The sequence below is a fragment of the Excalfactoria chinensis genome, chromosome 6 (genome assembly GCF_039878825.1).
Source record: "Excalfactoria chinensis isolate bCotChi1 chromosome 6, bCotChi1.hap2, whole genome shotgun sequence".
Taxonomy (NCBI): domain Eukaryota; kingdom Metazoa; phylum Chordata; class Aves; order Galliformes; family Phasianidae; genus Excalfactoria; species Excalfactoria chinensis.
In genome coordinates, this window is record NC_092830.1 from 31,798,707 (window position 1) to 31,819,204 (window position 20,498).

The following is a 20,498-nucleotide window of genomic DNA, read 5'->3' on the forward strand; positions in this document are numbered from 1 at the left end:
TAAAATTCATAATGGGTACTTCAAGCTGCACGCACAAAGAAATCGTGTAGTGAACTCCTGGTGCCATGGAGTAAAACTATCAAAGCACTCATCAAGAAGTGGTGCATTACAAAAAAAAAATAACCTCCGCTATAAAAATAACAGTTGCATCACAGAAATTTGAGGACAATCTTTTGTAAACTGAAAAATCAGCTGAAAGAGCTGACCTGATGCACTACGCATTCCAAATTACCTTCAGAGATGGAATGATAAATGAATGTCTATCAACTCTCACGTTGCAGGCCTGTGGCCTCTGGAGAAGGCCTCGCTCACCCTCGCACAGCATGAGCCATACAGACCCACAGGAAGAATCTTCCAACTTCAGAAAGAAATTAGTACCAAAAACCCACTCAACTTGAAGTAACCACTGGAGCGGAGAACAATTACTCAAGGCAAATGAACACTTATATGAGTATTCTGGAAATTAAAATAACAGAGGGGGGGAAAAAAAACCCAACAACAACAACAAAAACCCAAGCTAAATTGTTAACATGAATTTCCTAATATCTATTAGATATATCACAGAAGTTCTTGGATAACTTTTATCTGGACAGTCCAACCTAAACATTATGCTTAGCTGCATCCTATGACTCAATCCTTGTCTTGGTCCTTCATATAAAACTGTATTCAACTTTGTGACTTATATTTGCCCTGTACAGAATATTAAGAATTAGAAAAAAAAAAAAAAGAAAAACAACACAAATTATTCTTACATGTAAAGGGAAGAACCTTAAAAAGCCTTTTTAAGAAATCAGGATGCCTTAAAGCCAATAATATATTTGTGTGAGAGTGTTTGTATTGCCAAGATAAAACAGCAATCCTGACTTCATTGGAAATGTCATGTAGTTTATAATTTATACACCCAGACTTGACTTCACAGAACCCTGGCAGTGCAATAAGCACACATTACTCCTCTGTGAAACCCTACAAGAACATAGATGGCAGTGAGATCTTAACTGATTTAAGGGCCACATTTATGCCCTTACAGCAACATTTCAGAATGGTAAAAATCATACCCTTTATGCCACATGCAGGCATGCAATACTGTACTGGGGTTTAGCATGCCTAGCAGTATGCTGATAATCACTCCTACAAGACTCAAGCCAGACATAAAGCAGCTTGGGAAAACAAAGTAGCGTACAGAATATGGTATCATAAATGAGGAGCAGCTGATCATAATGTATGTCCTGACAAAGGAGTTGCAACAAAATCAAAAGGAGATAAAAATTTACATATGGCTTCTCTGGAAAGGAGTACAAAATTCATTTTTCTAACCAAAGGTTTACAAAACTATAAACATTTTGAGTAGAAATCTGCTAAGACATCACACTGCAGCGTTACTGGCCACCCCTACTGAAGGGATAACAGCAGCGTTTGTGGTTCGGTACTGCTTAAGTGTACACGCTATGTAACTGACTCATCTTTGCAATTCAAAAGTGAAAAAGAACTACCGCAGGGCATCATTTGTACCTGCTCATCTGGCAAAGGACAGATCCACACCAATCACATGCTTCTCCCTCACTTGTGAGTTCCTTAGAACTCGCCACACGCACTTTGATTAGTGAGTTTGTAATTACACTTTAGCCTGTTAGCACTACGGGGCCAATAAAACTAAAAGAAATAGAACTAAATTCTTTTCATTCAACACAACTGTTAACTAAACACCAATTAATTACACCCACACAAGCCTAATGAAGATAATGGGGTTGCCGAGAGTTCACCCATGGTATGAAGTGGCTCGCAGCACCCTAACTAATCAGTTAAATACTTCATAATAGGTCGGATCATAGGATAAGCCATCCTCTTTCTACATGCTTACAGCTCCTATTACTGTTAATGGAAATTACAAGACTACGCCAATAATTCATGCAACCTTCGCTTGATCATGAAGCAGATGTGATAAATACTTGGAAGCCTTGGTAGCATTTCAAACAGCAAATTCAAACAGAATGAGAGATTATTGTAGAAAGTGACTACCAACTTGCTTTGATTCACTGTTTTCCTAAAACTAGCAAGGGAAATCGACAAGTTTCTCTTCCCAGACTGTTGATCAATACTAACACAGCCACAATGCTGTTTCTCCACATTTTACTCTGAACCCCTTAAAAAGCAGAAGGTGGGAAACAAAGTTAAAGAAACGCAAAATCCAGCAGCAGGCAGCACCCCCAAACCACATCATATTACATAGTAATCAAGTATTGGAGCCTCCAAAGCACTACACAAGCACCATTACCTCAAAGAACCACATTCCCACAGGAACATTTAACTAAATGGGAATGCTGTGGGCCAAGCCATGTGCCACACAGGTATGAAGCTACTGTGCATGTCACACCCAGCTGAGTGACCCTCCAGAAGAGGTTTAGGTTAGATATTAGGAGGAAGTTTTTCCACACAGAGGGTGGTGATGCACTGGAACAGGTTGCCCAAGGAGGCTGTGGGTGCCCAATCCCTGCAAGCATTCAAGGCCAGGCTGGATGTGGCTCTGGGCAGCCTGGTTGGAGACCCCGCATATATATAGCAGGGGGTTGAAACCAGATGATCATTGTGGTCCTTTTCAACCCATGCCATTCTATGATATAAAGGAGCAGCAGACACCACGCTGAGCTGCTCCGAGCCAGGAAAGCCTCACCACACATTCTCTTTCCACTCTCTTTAGGGCATGACTAGTGCCAGTTCTGAAACCTCCCCAGAGGAAAAAGCTGAAAAGAAAAAAAATATATATAAATAAGAAGGTTTAACTCTCTGGAGAGGAACCGTGTTATTTCTGAAGGATGTGAAAGGAAAAGAAAATGATTCAGTGGGGATTTTTCTTCATTATCACCCAGCCCAGAGAAGCAAAGGTACAATGAGCAGAGGTCCACACGTATTGATTTTAGAGCCGAGGAAGCGTGTGGCTAACAGCTTTTTAAGTATCTCCATTTTCAGTTACTTCAACAAAATTACCAATGGGCAGCGTAACAAAGTGAAAGTTTTTGTAGGAAATCGCAGACTAAAAATGATCATTTAGGTTGTGAAACGTTTCTTTTCATCCAAAGTAAAGGGCTTTTAAAGGCAGCAGCAGCGTTATCCCTCACCAGACGTTTCACAGACCATAATCTGTCTCTCTTTCAGGATGATAATCTTACACAATTTCGTCGTTCGGAGACTTTTTAAAACTAAACAATACCTGCTCATAACCAGCCTGAGAGGAAGGCGCAGTTTTTAAGCAAAGAAACAGCACAAACATCGCGCTCACTGCCACGTCCCAAGGGCAGCTACGACCCGCACAAGGACCCGCCGCCGCCCCTCAGGGCTTTCCCGCCTCGGGGTAACGGCCGCGAGAGGCGGCCCCGCCAGTCTCGCGATAGCAGCGGGCTGCGCCGTCTCCTAGCAGCGACCCCGCGATGGAGGCCGATACCGTCGAGCAGCTTCGGCGGGAGGCGGCGGAATACTATAGGGTCCACCGAGTGCAGCAGCGAATGGAGGACGCTCTCAACGCCCTCTTCCCGCTGTGCCCCGCAGACCTCTACGGGGACTTGGTACCTCGGGGCGGGGCGCAGCGCGCAGGCGCTCCCATTGAGGGGCGGTGGGGCGGGGGCTGAGGCGGCCGCTGCCTGTGGCGGGCGGGGCGGAGGGGCGGGCAGCGGCTGTGGAAGCGTTACAGTGTTTCCTGTCTCCGAGTGCATCGCCATCCCCACTGGGAGATGGAGCTGGCGCTCTTCCGGCTTTGCTGGATGTTTGGCCTCTGTTCTTTCGTGTCTCCTCATGAGCTAAGCCGTGCTTTTGCTCTGGTGACCGTCTGTCAAGAGGATGAAACCGCCAAGAAAGTCAGTAATAAGCCCCACACGGCAATGTGATTTTTTTATTTAAAGTGACGCTGGTGTTCATGAAATACAGATGAGCCCCAACTATATTCGCTCAGCCCGTGATGTCAGTGCCACAGCCCATTAAAGACCATGTCTGATAAATAATTAAGAGCGCTCTGCTTGCACCTCCATGTGAAATCCCAGCTTCACCATGCACTGACCTCTGTGCTGCGTCAGTTGGCTTCTGTGGTAACACAGCTCCTAGCACAGCTCTGCAGGCATTTCAGAGGGTTATTCCTTTCTGGAATCTTTCTCCTGACACATTCCAAACAAAGAGATGCATTTTTTTCAAGATCATATCCACAGATAAAATAACTGTGGTCTATCAACTCACTGAACCGTCCTGTGTGAGCCTTAATGTAAGCAGATTTCACGAGTAGCGTTTGAATAACATGATTTTTTGTTTCGTTTGATAGTGTAAATCCAATTAAACCTTGGATAATCACCTGTTTTCTAGAAGGCTTTGGAGCTATTTGATGATACCCATCACTAACTTTGCAAAATAAAACACATTGTCTTAACCCGGATGTAGTTTTGGACTTTCCAGGCTGAGATTTGAGTTGGATTCATACCAATCCATACCAAACCATTCATAAGCAGATACTGCAGACATAAACAAGAGTATGTTCGATATTGGGACGAATAAATGGATATGCTCAATGGTGGATATGATTTAAATTTGTTACATGGAATAAAAACCTGTTTGCATAGAAAGCGTCTCCTAATGAGTTCCTTCTCTTTCATTTAAGGCTAACTACTTCTCTAAATTTTCAAAAGCTCCAGTCATATGCAAAGTGGCTGGAAGAAAAGTTCTTGATGGAGTTGGTCAACCAACATTAGAAGTGGAAATATACTGCACTGTGAAAAACTACGAGAAGGTGTGAGCTGCTCCTTATTTATTGAATAAGACACTGTCAGGAAAATGTACTATTCTACTCCTCGTGAGCATTTTATTTTGCAGCTTTAGTGAGTGGATGTGTATCCCTGTGACTCATCAGTTCAGTAAATAGTGATGTTAAAAAAACCTGTTGTACGGTATCCACAAAGCATTGGTGAAGGAACAACTTTTCTTTGAGCCAATAGGCTGATGTGGGTGATAGCTGAGTCAAATGGCTTTAAGCATAAATGCTGATGAATTGTGGTACAGCGGGATAACAACAGCTGCAGTGAAAGATGCCATGAAAAGAGTGTGATCTTTAGAATCCTTCCATTCTGATAGTAATATATACATATGTAAAACAGATCTGTCACGAGTTTTTTTTTCTTAAGTAGTTATACTTTAGATTGAGAAACTTAAACAAGGTCTGTGAGTACCGAGATGTAAGAGACCAGGAAGGAGGAACTGGATTAAAAAAATATAAGTTAAACGGAGCAAACTGATTTGCAGATGGGTCCTTGTAGCACTGATAAGGACATCTGCTTCTTAATCTTTAAGAAAGACATTTCCAAGTGAGAATTAATGCTGTCAGCCTTTCTGTATTATTTTGCAGAGGATTTGTTCTGCTGTAATTTCTTCTCATTATCAAATACCTGAGAATGCTTTATCAGGAACAAACGAAGCTGATGAAAAAGAAAGAAATGACTCTGTTACCACTGCTGTGGAATGGGTGAATGAATCACTAAACACAATGTTAAGAGACTTGAAGCCTACTGACCAGTGTGAAATTGATAAGGTGCTTGGGTAAGCTTTGCACATAATTTCTCCTCTTTTTAGCTACTGCAGAACAAATTATTCACTTGAAATACTACTAATTTATACTTCAAGGGAAAAGCATATACAATAATTAATGTATTTTAAGTATTTTTGTGTATTATGTATATTATATGCTAAGCATGAGAAGCCCATCCACTGTATGATTTGCTGCTGATTTATAACTTTGATGTGAAAATTATGCCATTTTTAATAAGAATTCGTGACAATTAGATTTAGACTACTGAGCTGAATCTAGATATATTGTTTGCATTACTGCATATAGCTTACATACTCAGTCTGCCTGAATGGGGTGGCTGTGACCGCAAATGTATGCAGTTTCTGTTTTATGCAGGCAGCTGAATTCAGCCACTCTGGGATTGCAAGCACCTGCCTGACAGCACACAGCTGACCTACTGAATTAGCAACTTAAAACAGGTTGCTACATGTCATAAAGTTATGACAGGCTTACCACTGTACTACCCATGCAAAGTAAACAGGGATCTTGTACACTAAGATTATCTTTGAGATTGTGTCTACAGAGAGCTCACTTTCAAACCAGTGCAATCTGAAAATCATGTGCTGAGGACTGTTATGCTCGCTTGTGGTTCTTTTTCTTTATTCAGTGTTGTAGATAACTGTCAAAAACAGTAATTTACTGACTTTTCCAGCTTCACACAATCAGGGCAGAATCTCAAACAGATGCTCTTAATCCATCTCCAGCATGTTCTCCAGCGAGTATCGTGTGCCTCCTATGGCATGCATGACAACATTTTGAGCTGCTAACCTTTGTTCTTTTTCTCAGGGAATACTTTTCAAAAAAGGTAGAAGAAAAAAAAGAAATTGAAAAAGAGAAAGAAGAAGAAGACACTGTTTTCATAACTTCTTGTGCTCCATCAGAAGTGGCACCATCTGGGCAAAAAAAGGAAGCAAAAACAGGTTTTGATTGATTTCCTTGTAATATTTTGTGCAATACCAAAATTGACAAAGATGCTAAAATTCTTCCTGTAGTAATCTCATTAAAGACTAGTGTCACCTGTTTGGAGAGTTAGGTTAGTCTGTCTGAAACCATCTGCTTTCTTTCTGTCCTTCGTTCTGATCACAGCAGTTTCTACTTCAGAAATGAGAGAGGAAAACTACACAGTTTTGTCATCATTCGCTTGCATTTATTGAACAGAGTTTCTGCCTTTGTTTTATGGTTGGCGTAGACAGGAGGTTATTACTCTTCAGAATGAGGAATAAGAATGGAGGAGGATGCAAATGAAGAATAAAAATGAAAATGATAAGGAAAGAAAAGAATCATAGAACTGAAAAGGAAAATGGAAATAGTTTGAATATAGAAGTTGAAAAGAATTGAAAGGGGAAGGGAGGAAGGGAAAATTGTGGCTAACACTGACAAAGGGAGGAAATAAAGGTGAGAAGTGAAAGGAAGGGGATGAGATGGGAAAGACAGGCAGCGCAGGGTGAAAAAGAAGTAAGGAGACAATGGTACTGAATGGTACGAGAGTAGAGAAACAGAATTAATGTATACAGCAAAAAAAGAAAGGAAAAAAGGCACAATATGTTACTGAGGTACATTATCCTCAGAAAAAAAGATCTCCCTGTTTTCATTTACTGGAAGTCATACCATTTTGACAAATTGTCAGTTGCTTGTCAGTTTAGTTTGAACTGTCATAAAATACTGGTATATCCTCCCAAGTCATATGTTCAACATGTGCACAGTAAGTCCACCTTTAACCTGAAATGGAACATCTGCAGCCGTCTGTTTACCAGAGCATCTCAATACTGGATTACTGATGTTGTGCATGTGTAGCTCTTTATCCTCTACGTAAGAGGTATAAAAGCTGTATACGGTATGCAAATAATGCTTAATCTAATCAGCATATCCACAGAAGGTCCTGCTGGGCCTCTATTGTTGCCCATCTTAGTTGTATGCTGAACTATTTAAGTATTTTATTGAAAACTTCCACAGGGAGGGAAAAACTGTATATCATTCTTAGTAGGAACCAAAGCAGTTGCTTTGGCTGATTCACAAAATAAGTACCCAGTGCATATGATTTCAGTTTCACATAGGTGCTTGCTGTACATCTTAGCAGGGTAGGTAATAATAGCGGGAAATGCTGGGCTTCAAGCATTTTGACAAAAGTTATTTTACTGTGTCTGAAAGGGAAATAAGTTCCTTTGAAAATTTAACAAGATCTTAACAAGTCTGTGTGTGTGGAATATTTAAAAGACGTGTTCTTTTGTTGAAAATCCAACTCTAATAGGCCTGCAATTTTTTTTCATGCTCATTATTAGCTGGAATCAAGTATGTAGACTCCCAATCAGCTTATAATGTAATATTCCAAGTCTTTTATGCAAAAGCCGAGCATATGAGGAGACCAATAAATAACAACACAGAAAACTTAAAAAATGATTTGACAATACTCCATGTAAATATACACAGATTTCAATGGCTGAAAGCGATGGATTTGAAACACATTTGAAATCAGAGTGAGGACAGGTACTTTACCTATTTGCAAGGTCATGTCATATACAGCTAATGACAAGATTAAATTAAACAACTGATTATTATTATTTTTGTAATATATTGAGTACAGTACTGAAATGTGAATATTGTATTTGCTTGCATAACCCTGGTACATAGGCTCATGTTTTAAAGCAGTAAAATATTTAGCTGCTATTCGCTGTCTTGCAGGGAAGAAGTCAGATGCAGAGACAACAATCCCACCTGCAGAACCCAGTGAATCAGTGCTCTGTGGCAGCTTAGCCATTGGGGGAACATCACTCGCTATAGCTAAGGCTGGTGCCTCTATTAATCTTACCCCATTGTACTTACACATTGCACTGCTGAAAAACAGTCAGGTACATGTAACTTCTGTCATCTTGTTTACTCTAATTACCACAATTGTCAAGTTGGGAATCTGTCATGAAACTGGGATTAAATAGACCTCATAAAATACATTCTGAAACCAGTTGCTTGTAGCAGGCTTAGAAGCAGCCCTGTGCCATACTTAAAACACACAGTAAATGATTCTCTAACACTTTTTTTTTTTCCACTTGCCACTCTCAATGACAGGATCCACCTAAAGAAATGACTCTGCCACTCCCAATGGTTACTCTGTTGAGCTGTGAAAGATTTTCACTTGCAAAACTCAGATTAGTGAAAGAAGTTATGCTCATACCACCAGTTCAGTTATCCATCAAACAGGTATTGTTTTGTTGGTTTCTTTAATAATACATCCTATTTTTTTAATCAATATATTCTATACGTTTCATATATATGTGAGCGAGCACATCAAACTTTGCAGTAGAAACCTTAGAAAGTGCTCTTTTCATTTTTTGTTTACTTGTAAGGCCCAAGTTTTAACATTTTGAAATGGATACATGTGTCAGAGTACTAGAGAAAAAATCAGTGCATTAAAGAAGATACAGAAATCTGTTATAAAACACTTGAGTCTTTTCAAAAATGTAACTTTACATTCCTAGATTACAAATACTGTTAGTTATTTGTTCATACCAAACAGAAACACCAACAAATTCACAGCAGAGCATAAAATCTTTGAGAATAGATTGCTTTAAAAATGAAATTGTGGAGCTAGAAGGGGATACAAAGCAGAACAAAATCTATTCAAGGGGCAGGGAGGATGGATGAGACAGACTGGGTCAACACCCTCTTTTTGTTTAGCCATATGGTGCATTAAAGAATGTATCTGCACAAGATGCCTACATTAGGGCTGTGATTTCTATTTTGTATGCTGGTGACCTGAACAAATAGCTGAGTTCGATTCTTTCTTCTTCCTTTAACTTTTCAGAACTGTCACACAGAACTCATAACAAGGTTACCAATTCCTTACTACTCAAAGACTTAATTCCAACCAGTGCCCAAGGGAGAGCAGCAAGCTGTTCGTTGCAGTGCAGTAAGCACAGCAGTTTCCCCTGTGCTGATACGCTGTCAGCTGTGACTGACTTCTGCCCCCTTCAGTTTTTCAGTTTTCTTTTACAGGCACAGCTAAAGGAAACGTGAAATATGATTTACAGAGTTAGCATTAAGCTTTCCCTAAATCAGCCAAAACCAGTCTTGTGTTAAAAGCAGCAGATTCATTTTACTGGAGTGTTCTTCCAATCCCTATTTCTAGAAACAATGACAGCATTTCTTTCCCTGCTGCCTGGAAACGTCAGTTTGGTCAGTTTTCAGTTAGGTAGCCTTAGAGAAATTCACAGTTGTGGACACTCCCACTCTTGAATACTAGGCAGACCAAATGTTGCTTACTTGTTTCACCTGGAAAGGGTTTGTTAGGTTTTTTGGGTGGAAGAGGCCACTTTTTTGCCGTCTTTTTTAATGGCATAATCAAATATTTCTGTTCATTCCACTGCTACTAACCTTTTAGCTCTGGACACTCGAAGGAAAATTGTGTTTAGGAAGTCTGTAATATATATTTTTTAAAGACTTTATATTGAGGTCTGTGTTTAGAAGTGCTCTGATTCAAGCAGTTAGAATGAAGTAATTGATCTTTCTTATGAAGAATGATGATGTTTAATTTCAGGGCATAGAAAGAGCTCTGGACATTCAAAAAGAAATGATGAGACTGCTGGAGCCTGCAGGGAAAGCGGTACAATAAAAATGTGTTATTAATGTGATGTACTTCATTTGGTCTTTCTGTTCCTACTGTCTGTTTAACCTTAAACACAGAATATTTTGCATATTATCACATTTAGTCTTATTGCACAGAATAGAATTATTGCTCCCTGACAGATGAATAAAACACTGGGCATTTAGTGATATTACATTAATGAAGATAGAATAAAACATTGTTCTAGGTACAGGAAGACTTTTGTATTTCATTACATATATCATGAAAAGTCTTCTAGGGAACAATACTGACACAGTGAACATATGCTGTTTGTTTCTGATTCTGCTAAGTCTCACACAAATCATGTATTGTTCAAAGTAGTATTATTGCAGTAGCTTATCAAGCTCAGTATTTCCATATGCTTTTTGCAAAGTAAGGTTAGGTTTCCTCCAATATAGAGTCTAGATGCTCATTTCTTAGAACTGTGTATTGTTGATAGCCACGGTGGAAATATTTTGAAAAACATGTTTTGGATGATGCATGCATAGAAATAAATATTTGAAATGAGCTACCACCGCAAAATAAGATGAGTTAATTGCTTATAGTTTCCTTGTCTTGAATATTATCTCCTAAATTAAATATATGCAATCTCTTTAGACCAAAATTTGGTCAATGCATTAACTTTTTTTTCTTTTTTTAATGTAAAGTCTGTGTCATTTTTGGACCTTTACATGGCATTGTTTCATTGGTTCTGTCTTCCTTCAATGCCAACAGCCCAGTCCTCAACCAGCAGACAGTAAGAAAGGCAAAGGACGTAATAAAGAGAAGAAAGCTTCGGTAAGAAAAGAGATTTTAAGTTTTCAACAAGGTATAAAAAACCGAAGGGAACCAAAACATCCTTAAAAATGAAACATAAATCTGCCTTAATATTTTGGAAAGGTCAATACAGGACTTTTAAATATTCCAAATGCCCCTATTTTACATAATAATTTGGATTCTTCTGACTATACCTTCCCCTCCTGTGGAACAGTAATGGAAAGAGGGCGTACTTCTGGAACCTGGGATTTTTTCTGAAATAGAAAACCTACTAATTCATCCAACAGAACATTCTGTAGGCCTGTAGCATTAGCAGTGTACTAGCACCTCTGATCTTGTAAGCCTACAACTGTTACCTGTAAAACTTGTGTATCGTGCTGCTTCCTAAACACTGGAAACTTAACTCCCCTCTTAGTCATGCTGCACTGAATTCCCAGTTCCTGCTTGAGGTTATACATAATGGCAGATAAGAAAAAGAAGCCGAAGGGCAGCACTCACAATAGTGGCAGGGCATTATTTTGTATGACTCAAATGATCTTTTGTTGTTTTATTGTTTTTTTATTTCCACTTCATAATCTGTAGTTTACAGATGAGTTTCAAAATAGTGGGATGGAAATGCCATGCTGGCTGTGCTTCCCATAGTGAGATGATTAAAATATTACCAGATAAGAACTCGTGCTTTTGTGGACTGTCTGAAACACAGGATGAGAAAAAGTTTTCATGCTTGGTAAACCCTCATTCATACAGAACTATCCCTAAAGGTGCTAATGCTGTTTTTGAGAACAGATTTATGTGATGATTATTGCAGGCAGTCTGTAATAACAGTGAATATATATGCAAGTTTTATATACTCGTAAATAGATTATTTTTTGTTTTCCTTTCAGCCACCCGCCTTAAAAAGAATATCACACTTAGGCTGCCTAATAATGGGATGTGATAACCTAGAGCAACCTCTCCTCCTAGTGCAAACAGCTTGCAACAATATAGGTCTGGAGCTAGGAACAGATATGTATTTAGCAATTAATTGTGCTGCTCATGAATTAATGGACTACGTAAGTTACTTCTGCTCTTTATTGAAATAGTTACTTGTTAATACTTTACTATTGCAATGCAGACTTGCTCAGAATCTTTTGACCGTTTTCCACAGCAAAGAAAAAGAATTATCTCTGCATTTATAAATTATGTTTGAATCAGTGCTATAAATTCAGAAGATATGCTGTTGGATTGTAAGGGAAAGGGCAAGCTACACAGACATCCTTTTTGTTGCCCAGTGCAGTGGGAGCTATAAGAGCTGGTGTGTATTCCTCCTTTGCTGCTGTAGCAGCATACTTACACACCTCGTATGGAACAAGGCTCAGTGGAGCAAGGCAGCCTCTCTTTATGGCCTGCATCCTTCCTACAAAAATCTCTGCTGCTTTTACAGTGTAGCTTTTATCATTCAAATGGCACAAGCTGCCCTGTGTCAGCCACATTTATTCCTTTTCTCTGCTTGTTTATTTAGTAACATTTTTCAAATGAGTCTGTGTTAGAGATAGCAAACTTTTAACAGGCAAGCATGTACTGCCTTCTGTTCAGCAAAGCAGCTTCCTGACACTGAACATCTCAGGCAATTTCGAATCAGAGATGCAGGCAGCAAATGCTGTTTTGTTCAGTTCACCACGAGGAGTAAATTAAGTAATTATCTCAAATTAATCTTCTATCTATCTTGTCTTTAAAGTTGAAGAACAAGAAATTATTTATGCAAATATACTTCTGTAATCCCTTTGCACCACTTGATGCTTATTTCTGTTTTATTTCACTGTATCTGTTCTTGACCTTTTTGTATATTTTTACTTCAGTACTGTATACCCGGTAACATTTATCTCACTTTATATCAGCATTCATATACAATGATTAGATTTCAAGTTTTCTATCTGATAAAGATTATTCATCTCCAGCTGAAGTCTTAAAGTTCTAAGCCCTTGTTCTGATATCACTTAGCTTTTTCTCTGAGCAGAAAAAGAAACTTGCTGTTCTCTGTGATTCAGTATTGCGTGACATTTTGTCTGGATACACTGTACTGACAAGCCCCCAATTCGCACAGGATCTTCTGTGAAAACAGTTGCTTTCCTGACAGTTTTAATGAGCAATATCTTAAAGAATTATGAGTAATTCTGTTATTTAACTGCTGCGGTCAATAAAGCAGTGTTTTCTTTCTGGCACGATTTGATAGGGTGCTCATAATCCCTTAATAATCCTTCTACTTGTGTGTTATCGTTTATGTTTTCCTTAAAGATGGGACTGGTTTGAAACTAGCTTTTATTTGGTGGTGGTCGGGCGGCTGTTCTGTGTGTGTGGAGGAAGAGGGGTCGTTTGTTTGTTTTGGTTCTGTGTGTTGGGGGGGGGAGGGAGGGAGAAGGGGATATTTTTTTTGATTGATTTTTTTCCCTATGTTTTTGTTTCTGATTGTTTGATCTTCCCTCCCCCCACCCCCCTTTTTTGTTTTTAAGTTATTTGTTAGAAATGGGAAGGCACCAAGGAAAGGCAGTATCCTATTTCTGACTACGGAGGGTGTGCTCCTTTTCTCATAGCAACATTTCCCTTATGCGAATAAGGACTAAGAATTAACCTTTTTTTGTGGGGAAGGGCGGGAAGTGAAACGAGATTTTTCATGCAAGATTTAATAAAAATGTCAAATATTGATAACTTTATGACAAAGTTGCATAAAACTGACAGCGTTGCCTAGGAAATGCTGAAAGAGATCTCCCTTGTTTTGGGAATGGAATATTTGGCAAGAGCTTACTGTTACTGCAGGCAGAGATTTCCATAATAATGTTCACACAGACCTAGAATAAAGTAGGCAGAGTGAATGTGTGCTTATTGAAGAACACACAATATGCCCTAATGGAGATACCAGAGTCACAAGACCTGCGTGTTTCTATTAGTACTGTGTGTTAGAACTGCCCTTCTTTTACACTTTGTCCTGTACTTTCTAGGTTAAAGGAAAATATGAAATACTCACTGGAACCTTCAGAAGTCCTGATGAAATGGTCGACATGTATGTGGAACTGGTTAATAAATTTCCATCTATTATTGCCTTAGTAGATCCCTTAAGGAAAGAGGTAAGAGTTTATGTGAAACCACTGAACTTTTCATGCTTTTACAAAACAGACCAAATATGAAGCTTCTGTTTTCAGAATGTTTACGCATGCATTAATTCATTTGTATATCTTTAATTGACTACAAGATTTATATTTTTTTAAAATGTTTGAGCTAATTCCTGACAGAAAATAATCCTGACGTGAGCAGAATATGGATAGCACAACTATTAGGAGAAAATGCCAATTCTTCCTGATTCTACTTCCTAAAGCACCATCATATTACATATTACATTTTCCCTCCTATGAAAACAAATAACACAGATTGTATTATAAAAAACAAATTACAAAATTCATGTGATATACAAACATTACGTGGAACATTATATGGAAGGAGCTAGAAATTTCTACATAGCTATACAGCTGTGCATTCCTTAGAACCATTCAAAAAACTCACATAGCTGCTCTTCCCTATGACTGAGACTTATACCCAAAGCCAGAACAAATCTGTAGCTGGCAGCATTGCTCAGCAGAACTTGCAAAATGCGTTTTATCACTGTGATCAGTGTTAGAGAAGATCATTGATGTGGGCAATAGATTAATACACTAAAGTAGAAGACAAACGTTTTATCAAGTTACAGATAGGTCAAAGAGATGGTGTAACCTCAAAGAGAAGCATTTATACATATAATTCATTTTCCACATATTACCAAAAGATATAAATTTAACTGCTACAGACAGTACTGTTAAGGAAAATGCCTGTCCTCCTCCCCCCGCAGCACATCTATGAAGCTAACCCAAGCTACATCTTTGCCACAGATAATGAGGTCCTTGACAATTAGCTGTGGTACCAATTCAACAATCCACTGCCAGATAGAAGAATACCGAAGTGGTTAAGTTTAAACATTTGACCATGTGTCAAACCTTCATTTTCAGTTACTTATGGGCTTGACAGCTTTGCGAGAATAGACTCCTGAGCGTATTGCAGGTATAAAGCTACACATTTCAGTGTGACCCACAGACCAAGAGTTATTAGCTTCACAATTATTAACTTCAAATTGTGCATCATTTTAATGTGAGAACTTTGCATTCTGGAGACATAAAAAACAAATATATCTTTAAATTTATTATTATTATTATTATCATTTTCAAATTATCCATTCCTCTCCTCTGTTTATCTTTAAATCTCAGTACCACACAGACAGTGCATTCAAATTAAGAGCCTAAAAAACTGGAGCTTTGCTGGAAAGAGAGTGTTGTATTCCACAGTCCCCTATGGGTCAGTCTTGTAACTCTGATCATCCTCTCATGTACTTCACCAAGTCTGTGGCTGCCTCCTATCTCATTACTTTATATTAAAAAATATATAAAAAAGGACACTGAAAATATGAACACAAGAATGAGCCCTCTGAATGAAACAATAGAAAATTGTTTTATCGTCCACATAAATTAAATACAACACAAGAGAAGAAATTAAAATAGCAAAGCTCTACGGTTAGTTTAATTTGAAGTATTTGAAACTTCCTGCTGGGTAACTATCTTTGATTAATTCCAGGTACAAATTTATGTTTTCTAGCAAAATCTTAAAAGCCAAGCAAAATTATTCTATTTTCATAGAGGGACAGATTCAAAATATAAAATATATCTTTGTATCGAGAGTAAGATGAAATCCAAAAATACTTTTCCAAGTTTAAATTGTGCCGTCTCAATTCGAGTTTTCATTCAGTTTTGTGTTTTAAACCTCAAGTATTTGCTTGCTTGTTTGTGCAGGACAGGCAGCAGTGGAATAATGTGTGTTGTGCTCTTGGTTCCAAATGTTACCTGATTGCTGAAGATGCTGCCACAAATACTTCCAAGCTTAAAACAGACCAGAATATAAACATACCAATGTGCAGCGGTGTTGTCCTAAAATATGTTAATCAAACCAAGATATCAGACCTTGTAGAACTGACTGGACTTCTAGATGGTGAGTAAACAGGTTAAAAATGCTTGCTTGCAAGCCCTCCAAGTCACAAAATCATGTTGCTACACCTACAAATATTACATCTGTTTATATAATCACCACCACTTCTATTTTAGTAAGCGTTTGTCAGAAGGAACCGTCATGTTCTGTTCAAAAGCTTAGCAAGTACATTGCGTGTGTTTTGAATGTGGATGCCCTTTGACACAGCAGATAAGAGTCACGCCGTTAGATGTCAGAATTAAAAAGAAACAGATGATACAGTTGAGGAATTTGAATTTCGCTTCAGATTAGTATTAATAATTAAGAAATCCAAACTAGTCCAAAGCATTTAAAAGAACAGTTTACATATTACTGAGCCTTTATAGTACCAGTACTTAAACCTGTGCAATTTCTTACGTAAGATTTCTTTGTACCATTTTTTTTTGTTCTATCCATCTTTATCCCCAGAAATAGACAAATTTTATATAATTTCTTTCTCCTTATTCACTCAAAAATTCCGGAATCGCTCTACCAAAGTGAGTGAAAAGCAACTTAAACATTTCATTCAGTCATGAGGGTAAACTCCTTTTCACAGTGAAGAAAAATCATTACTGTAGGAAAAAAGCATGTTTAAAGAAACAGAACAGCCTCCTGGCGTGTACGATACATTACCGGACACATCAGCTAGAGGTAAGTGGTATAGGATGTTGGGTATCCCCTTATTTGTGCTGAAAATAAAAGAAAACGCGCCGTTAATGCCATCATTGCAGCAAACCAGAATAGTTCCCATTTTCGTGAAATGAGTTGCATTTCATCTTAGCCCAATGGAAAAAAAAAGAACAAAAAATGTAAACATTATCTCTGTTGTATTTATAAAATATACTAATGAAGGTTGTACAACGCTGTTATATATAGGTCAAAGACGTATTACCATATTAGGAAGTCCAGATGGAGAATCTTCTGATGATAGCCTTGTGGATCTGGTAAGTACTGAAAGCTATTCCACTGCAGAATTGCCAAAACACTGCTTTGAACAGGAATTATTTTTTAGGAGAAAGCCTGTTTCTGTGTGAGAAAGAAACACTTTACAAAATGGCCTTTTTCTAGGGTTGTTTTTTATTCCCTCACAGAGAGTTAATCGTTGAGTCTAAAAAGAAGATGCAGGAAATTTGCCAAAGCAGGGAGTATATTCACAAGGGTATATGATCTATTTGGTTGCTTTAGTTTATAAAAAAAGTGAGTTACTTAAAACATTTCCGAATGGTAATAATATTATCTATAAAATTGTTAAACAGTGATATATTTAGGCTTTTTGTATTAAAGCTACCTTTGCAAATAAAATTCCACCTTGTATGCCAGTGAAAATTATTGTTTGCATCCAGCAAATCTCTCATCGGGAGACTTTAATTCTGCTTAAAGGAGGTTTATTATCTGTAAAAAGATAAGAAAATTGTTAAGTTGGAAGTAGGGTACCATGTATAATTATTACAAATGATTTCACTCCCCAAAGCAAATAGGTTTAAAATACGCACTTTCTCGTTTCAAGGCTGTTGGACTGGGTGCCAGGTTTGTCAAGTTGGGAGGTCTTTCCCGCGGAGAAAGGGTGACCAAATACAACCGCCTTCTTGCTATAGAGGAAGAACTGGCCAAGAATAAAACGCTACGTATGAGCTTCTTTCTTACTTTGTTTTCAGCTTGCAATGAATACGGGAACAAAGATTGGAGGGAGAATGATTGAAACTGCACCGCAGGAGGGAAGCGAAATCAAAAGACTATAAATAAGTGCTGACAAAAAAAACCTAGGATAGCACTTGCCACAATGTATATTGTTGTCCTAATGGATTATCTGTTTACTGAATGTTAAAATAGACCCCTTCTTGAGGAGTAGCCTACATTAAGCCTTTTTCCAGAATTAATTGGTAGGAGTCTTGAAGCCCACAGTGCAAAAGGAACAAAACAAAAACCATGCAGATAACACTCCGAAAAGCTGCCAAAATGGAATTTTAGGCCCAAAAGCCCACATTTCCCTTAAGCCCCTAAGTATATATTGCTAGCAAAACTTCATTTCACCATCCTTTTGTGTATCATATGTACAGCAAAATGTTTGGAAAGCTACAATTGCATGGGTAAGTACTAAATAAAACCCAAGGCAAATCCAAGTTGAGGATGCAAGTTCAGCCTTAGCCACTTGTATGCATCTGCCTGCATTTCCTGATCTGCATCTTCTTTTTACACCACTTTATACAGTTAAATACTTAACTGTTCTTTAGAGCCACTTCTCACTTGCTCAGGTATCTATCAAGACAGGATAAAGGCATACAGTCCTGGGGGGTGTGAGGGCAGAGAAGGGAAGGCAGGAAGGAAGGAAGGCAGGAAGGAAGGAAAGAGTTTGCACAAATTTATTATGGCTAAGTGAAGGAAAATGAAAGAGAACTAAGTCATCTGACCTTGTTTCTATTGTTGCTATTGTTTTCTTTATGTTCTGTACATGAAATAGCAACATTTGACAAGCAAAAAAAGAAATTACTGAAAATATCTCAAGTTTGGGACATTTTTCACTTTCTCACATAGTCGTCATTTAAAAAAACCCACAACCAGAAATGTACACAGATTTGTTTTGATGAGTTCCACAGAATGTGTTTGCAAAACCAAGTCATAATAATTACAAAGAACGATGACCTTTCACTGCCTTAGCAATACTGATATATCTCCTATTCAGATGGATATAGTCTAAACAAAAGGGCTTGAGTTTGACATGTTTAAAACTGTATCTCATAAAATGAAATAGCAACAATTCCTGAAGCTGTTAATCATTTGGCAGAAATGAAATCCAGTAATTAAATCAACAGCAGGGAAATACTGAGATAGCATGTCTGAGCTGCATACCAAACTCTTCATTTGGCTGGGCTGCAAGCTACAAAATACGCTGGAGGGCTGAGCATGGAGGTCTCTGTAAATGGTTCGTGGATGGAAGGTGACATTGACCCATCAGGAAGACCCCCTCAGGACTGGCTGAACAGGGCACACAGCTGGCCCAGGAGCACTGCAGCTACAGGGAGCCAGGCTCTGCCTGCTGCCTTCCTCTGTCAGGCTCTGGGATCGCACAGAACTCTTCATCTACTGCAGCCCCAATGCTGATGCTGCGTTTCAGCCCCCAACTGCACCTGAAAGGCAGACGAGAACTGCTGATAAGATGAAATCACAGATTGGTCAGCCTTTTGCTGGGAACTCACAGACAGATGTGACCTATTCAGGGCAGGCTTTGTATGCATGGCAAAAAAAAAAGATACAAAAAAAATATTAGCAGTGAGTGTGATGCGATTGAGGAAAAACAGCAGTAAGGAGAGATGTTAAGTGTCAAAAGCAGCATCTGAACCTGAGCTTATATAAAGTTGTTAGAGACAGGGAATGAGGAGGAAGGAGGCACAGGCAGCTAGAGGGAACATTTGCAAGAACATCAGTGCAGAGGAAGATGGATGATCAAAGAAAGGGCAGCAAGAGTGAGGGTAGTAAGCAACAGGTGAGGTGTGAAGAAGGAAATGGAACTAATATTCCAGCTCAGGCTGTTGTGAATCATAGACGGGTTGGAGGTGAAAGGGATCTGACAGCTCATCCAGTTCTGGCCCTGCTGCAGGCAGACACACCTCCACCTTCCTGCACCACGTCCTTACCCTGTAACCATCTGGTTCTTAAGACCAAACCTTCATGATGTTTAAAGGCTGATGTAAGCATTATCTAGAAGTGTGGAAAGAAAATCTGAGTGCATCAGAGAACAGTATAAGAAACCAGATTTGAGCAAAATAAGAACAACCTTCTTTATTCTCTTCTACTTCAGGGTATGATGCAAATTTTGAATTTACTGATTTTGCTGAAGAATCACAGGCAGAAAATCAACAGGCTGAAGTCCTTCCTCCCCCACAGCAAGATTCGGTGCCTTCACAGCTCTCTGTGCCAGCCCTGCAGGGTCACAACACGCCTGCTCAGCTCCTGGAGAGCAGCACACTGACCTAGGCTGCCCAAAATAACTGTCTGTCAGGTAAATTTCTGAGCACTATTTTTGGTAAGGAATCCATTCGCTGCCTGTTCTTTAACCCATTTATTTTCCAGCACCTCAGCTAAAAATTTTTAAAAGCATTCAAACACTCATTTCTCTTTCCCCAGGAGACCATTGCTTTCAGCTGAAACCAAGTTAACTGAACGCTGACTGCAGTTTGAAAACACCGCAAAATTCTATGCTGTATTTACAAGCTGACAAAACCTCTGTGTTAACTTCAAAACCAAATGTTTGTTTTGAGAAAGCAGAGCTTTCTCCCCACACAAAGAGCAAGCCAGTGGCAAACAGCAAAAAAAAAATAGCATTTTACAAATAAAACAAAGGCCTTGACTGTTAACGCTGCTCCATCCCCCCCCACACAACCCTCAATGCTGCTCTTAGATCTGGCCTACAAGGGAAATGTCGCTCCAGTTCTAGCGAGCTATCAATACAAGTGCATCGGTGCAAACTCCAAATGTAGG

At 38.8% G+C, this 20,498-nt stretch overlaps 1 protein-coding gene across 2 annotated transcripts; it reads left to right on the plus strand.

Annotated features, from left to right (window-relative positions):
- Positions 1-3,390: 3,390 nt before the first annotated feature.
- On the plus strand, positions 3,391-20,496 carry ENO4 (enolase 4). 2 transcript variants are annotated; one of them, XM_072340636.1, is made up of 15 exons: positions 3,391-3,557; positions 4,634-4,762; positions 5,375-5,565; positions 6,380-6,513; positions 8,273-8,439; positions 8,654-8,785; positions 10,122-10,187; positions 10,923-10,985; positions 11,849-12,016; positions 13,940-14,065; positions 15,812-16,007; positions 16,899-16,966; positions 17,530-17,647; positions 19,819-20,019; positions 20,145-20,496. In XM_072340636.1, the coding sequence occupies exons 1-14, from the start codon at positions 3,423-3,425 to the stop codon at positions 19,992-19,994; spliced, it is 1,869 nt and encodes a 622-aa protein (XP_072196737.1). In that variant the 5' UTR covers positions 3,391-3,422; the 3' UTR covers positions 19,995-20,019; positions 20,145-20,496. The 2 variants fall into 2 exon arrangements, with proteins under 2 accessions (XP_072196737.1, XP_072196736.1); XM_072340635.1 differs by lacking the exon at positions 20,145-20,496 and having other exon boundaries at positions 19,819-20,041.
- The last annotated feature ends 2 nt before the right edge of the window (positions 20,497-20,498 follow it).

Coding starts and splice junctions, on each gene's coding strand:
- ENO4 (XM_072340636.1), top strand. CDS start 3,423: ATGGAGGCCGATACCGTCGAGCAGCTTCGGCGGGAGGCGGCGGAATAC. Junction 8,786..10,121: donor TTCAGTTATCCATCAAACAG/GTATTGTTTTGT, acceptor GTTTAATTTCAG/GGCATAGAAAGAGCTCTGGA. Junction 12,017..13,939: donor CTCATGAATTAATGGACTAC/GTAAGTTACTTC, acceptor TGTACTTTCTAG/GTTAAAGGAAAATATGAAAT.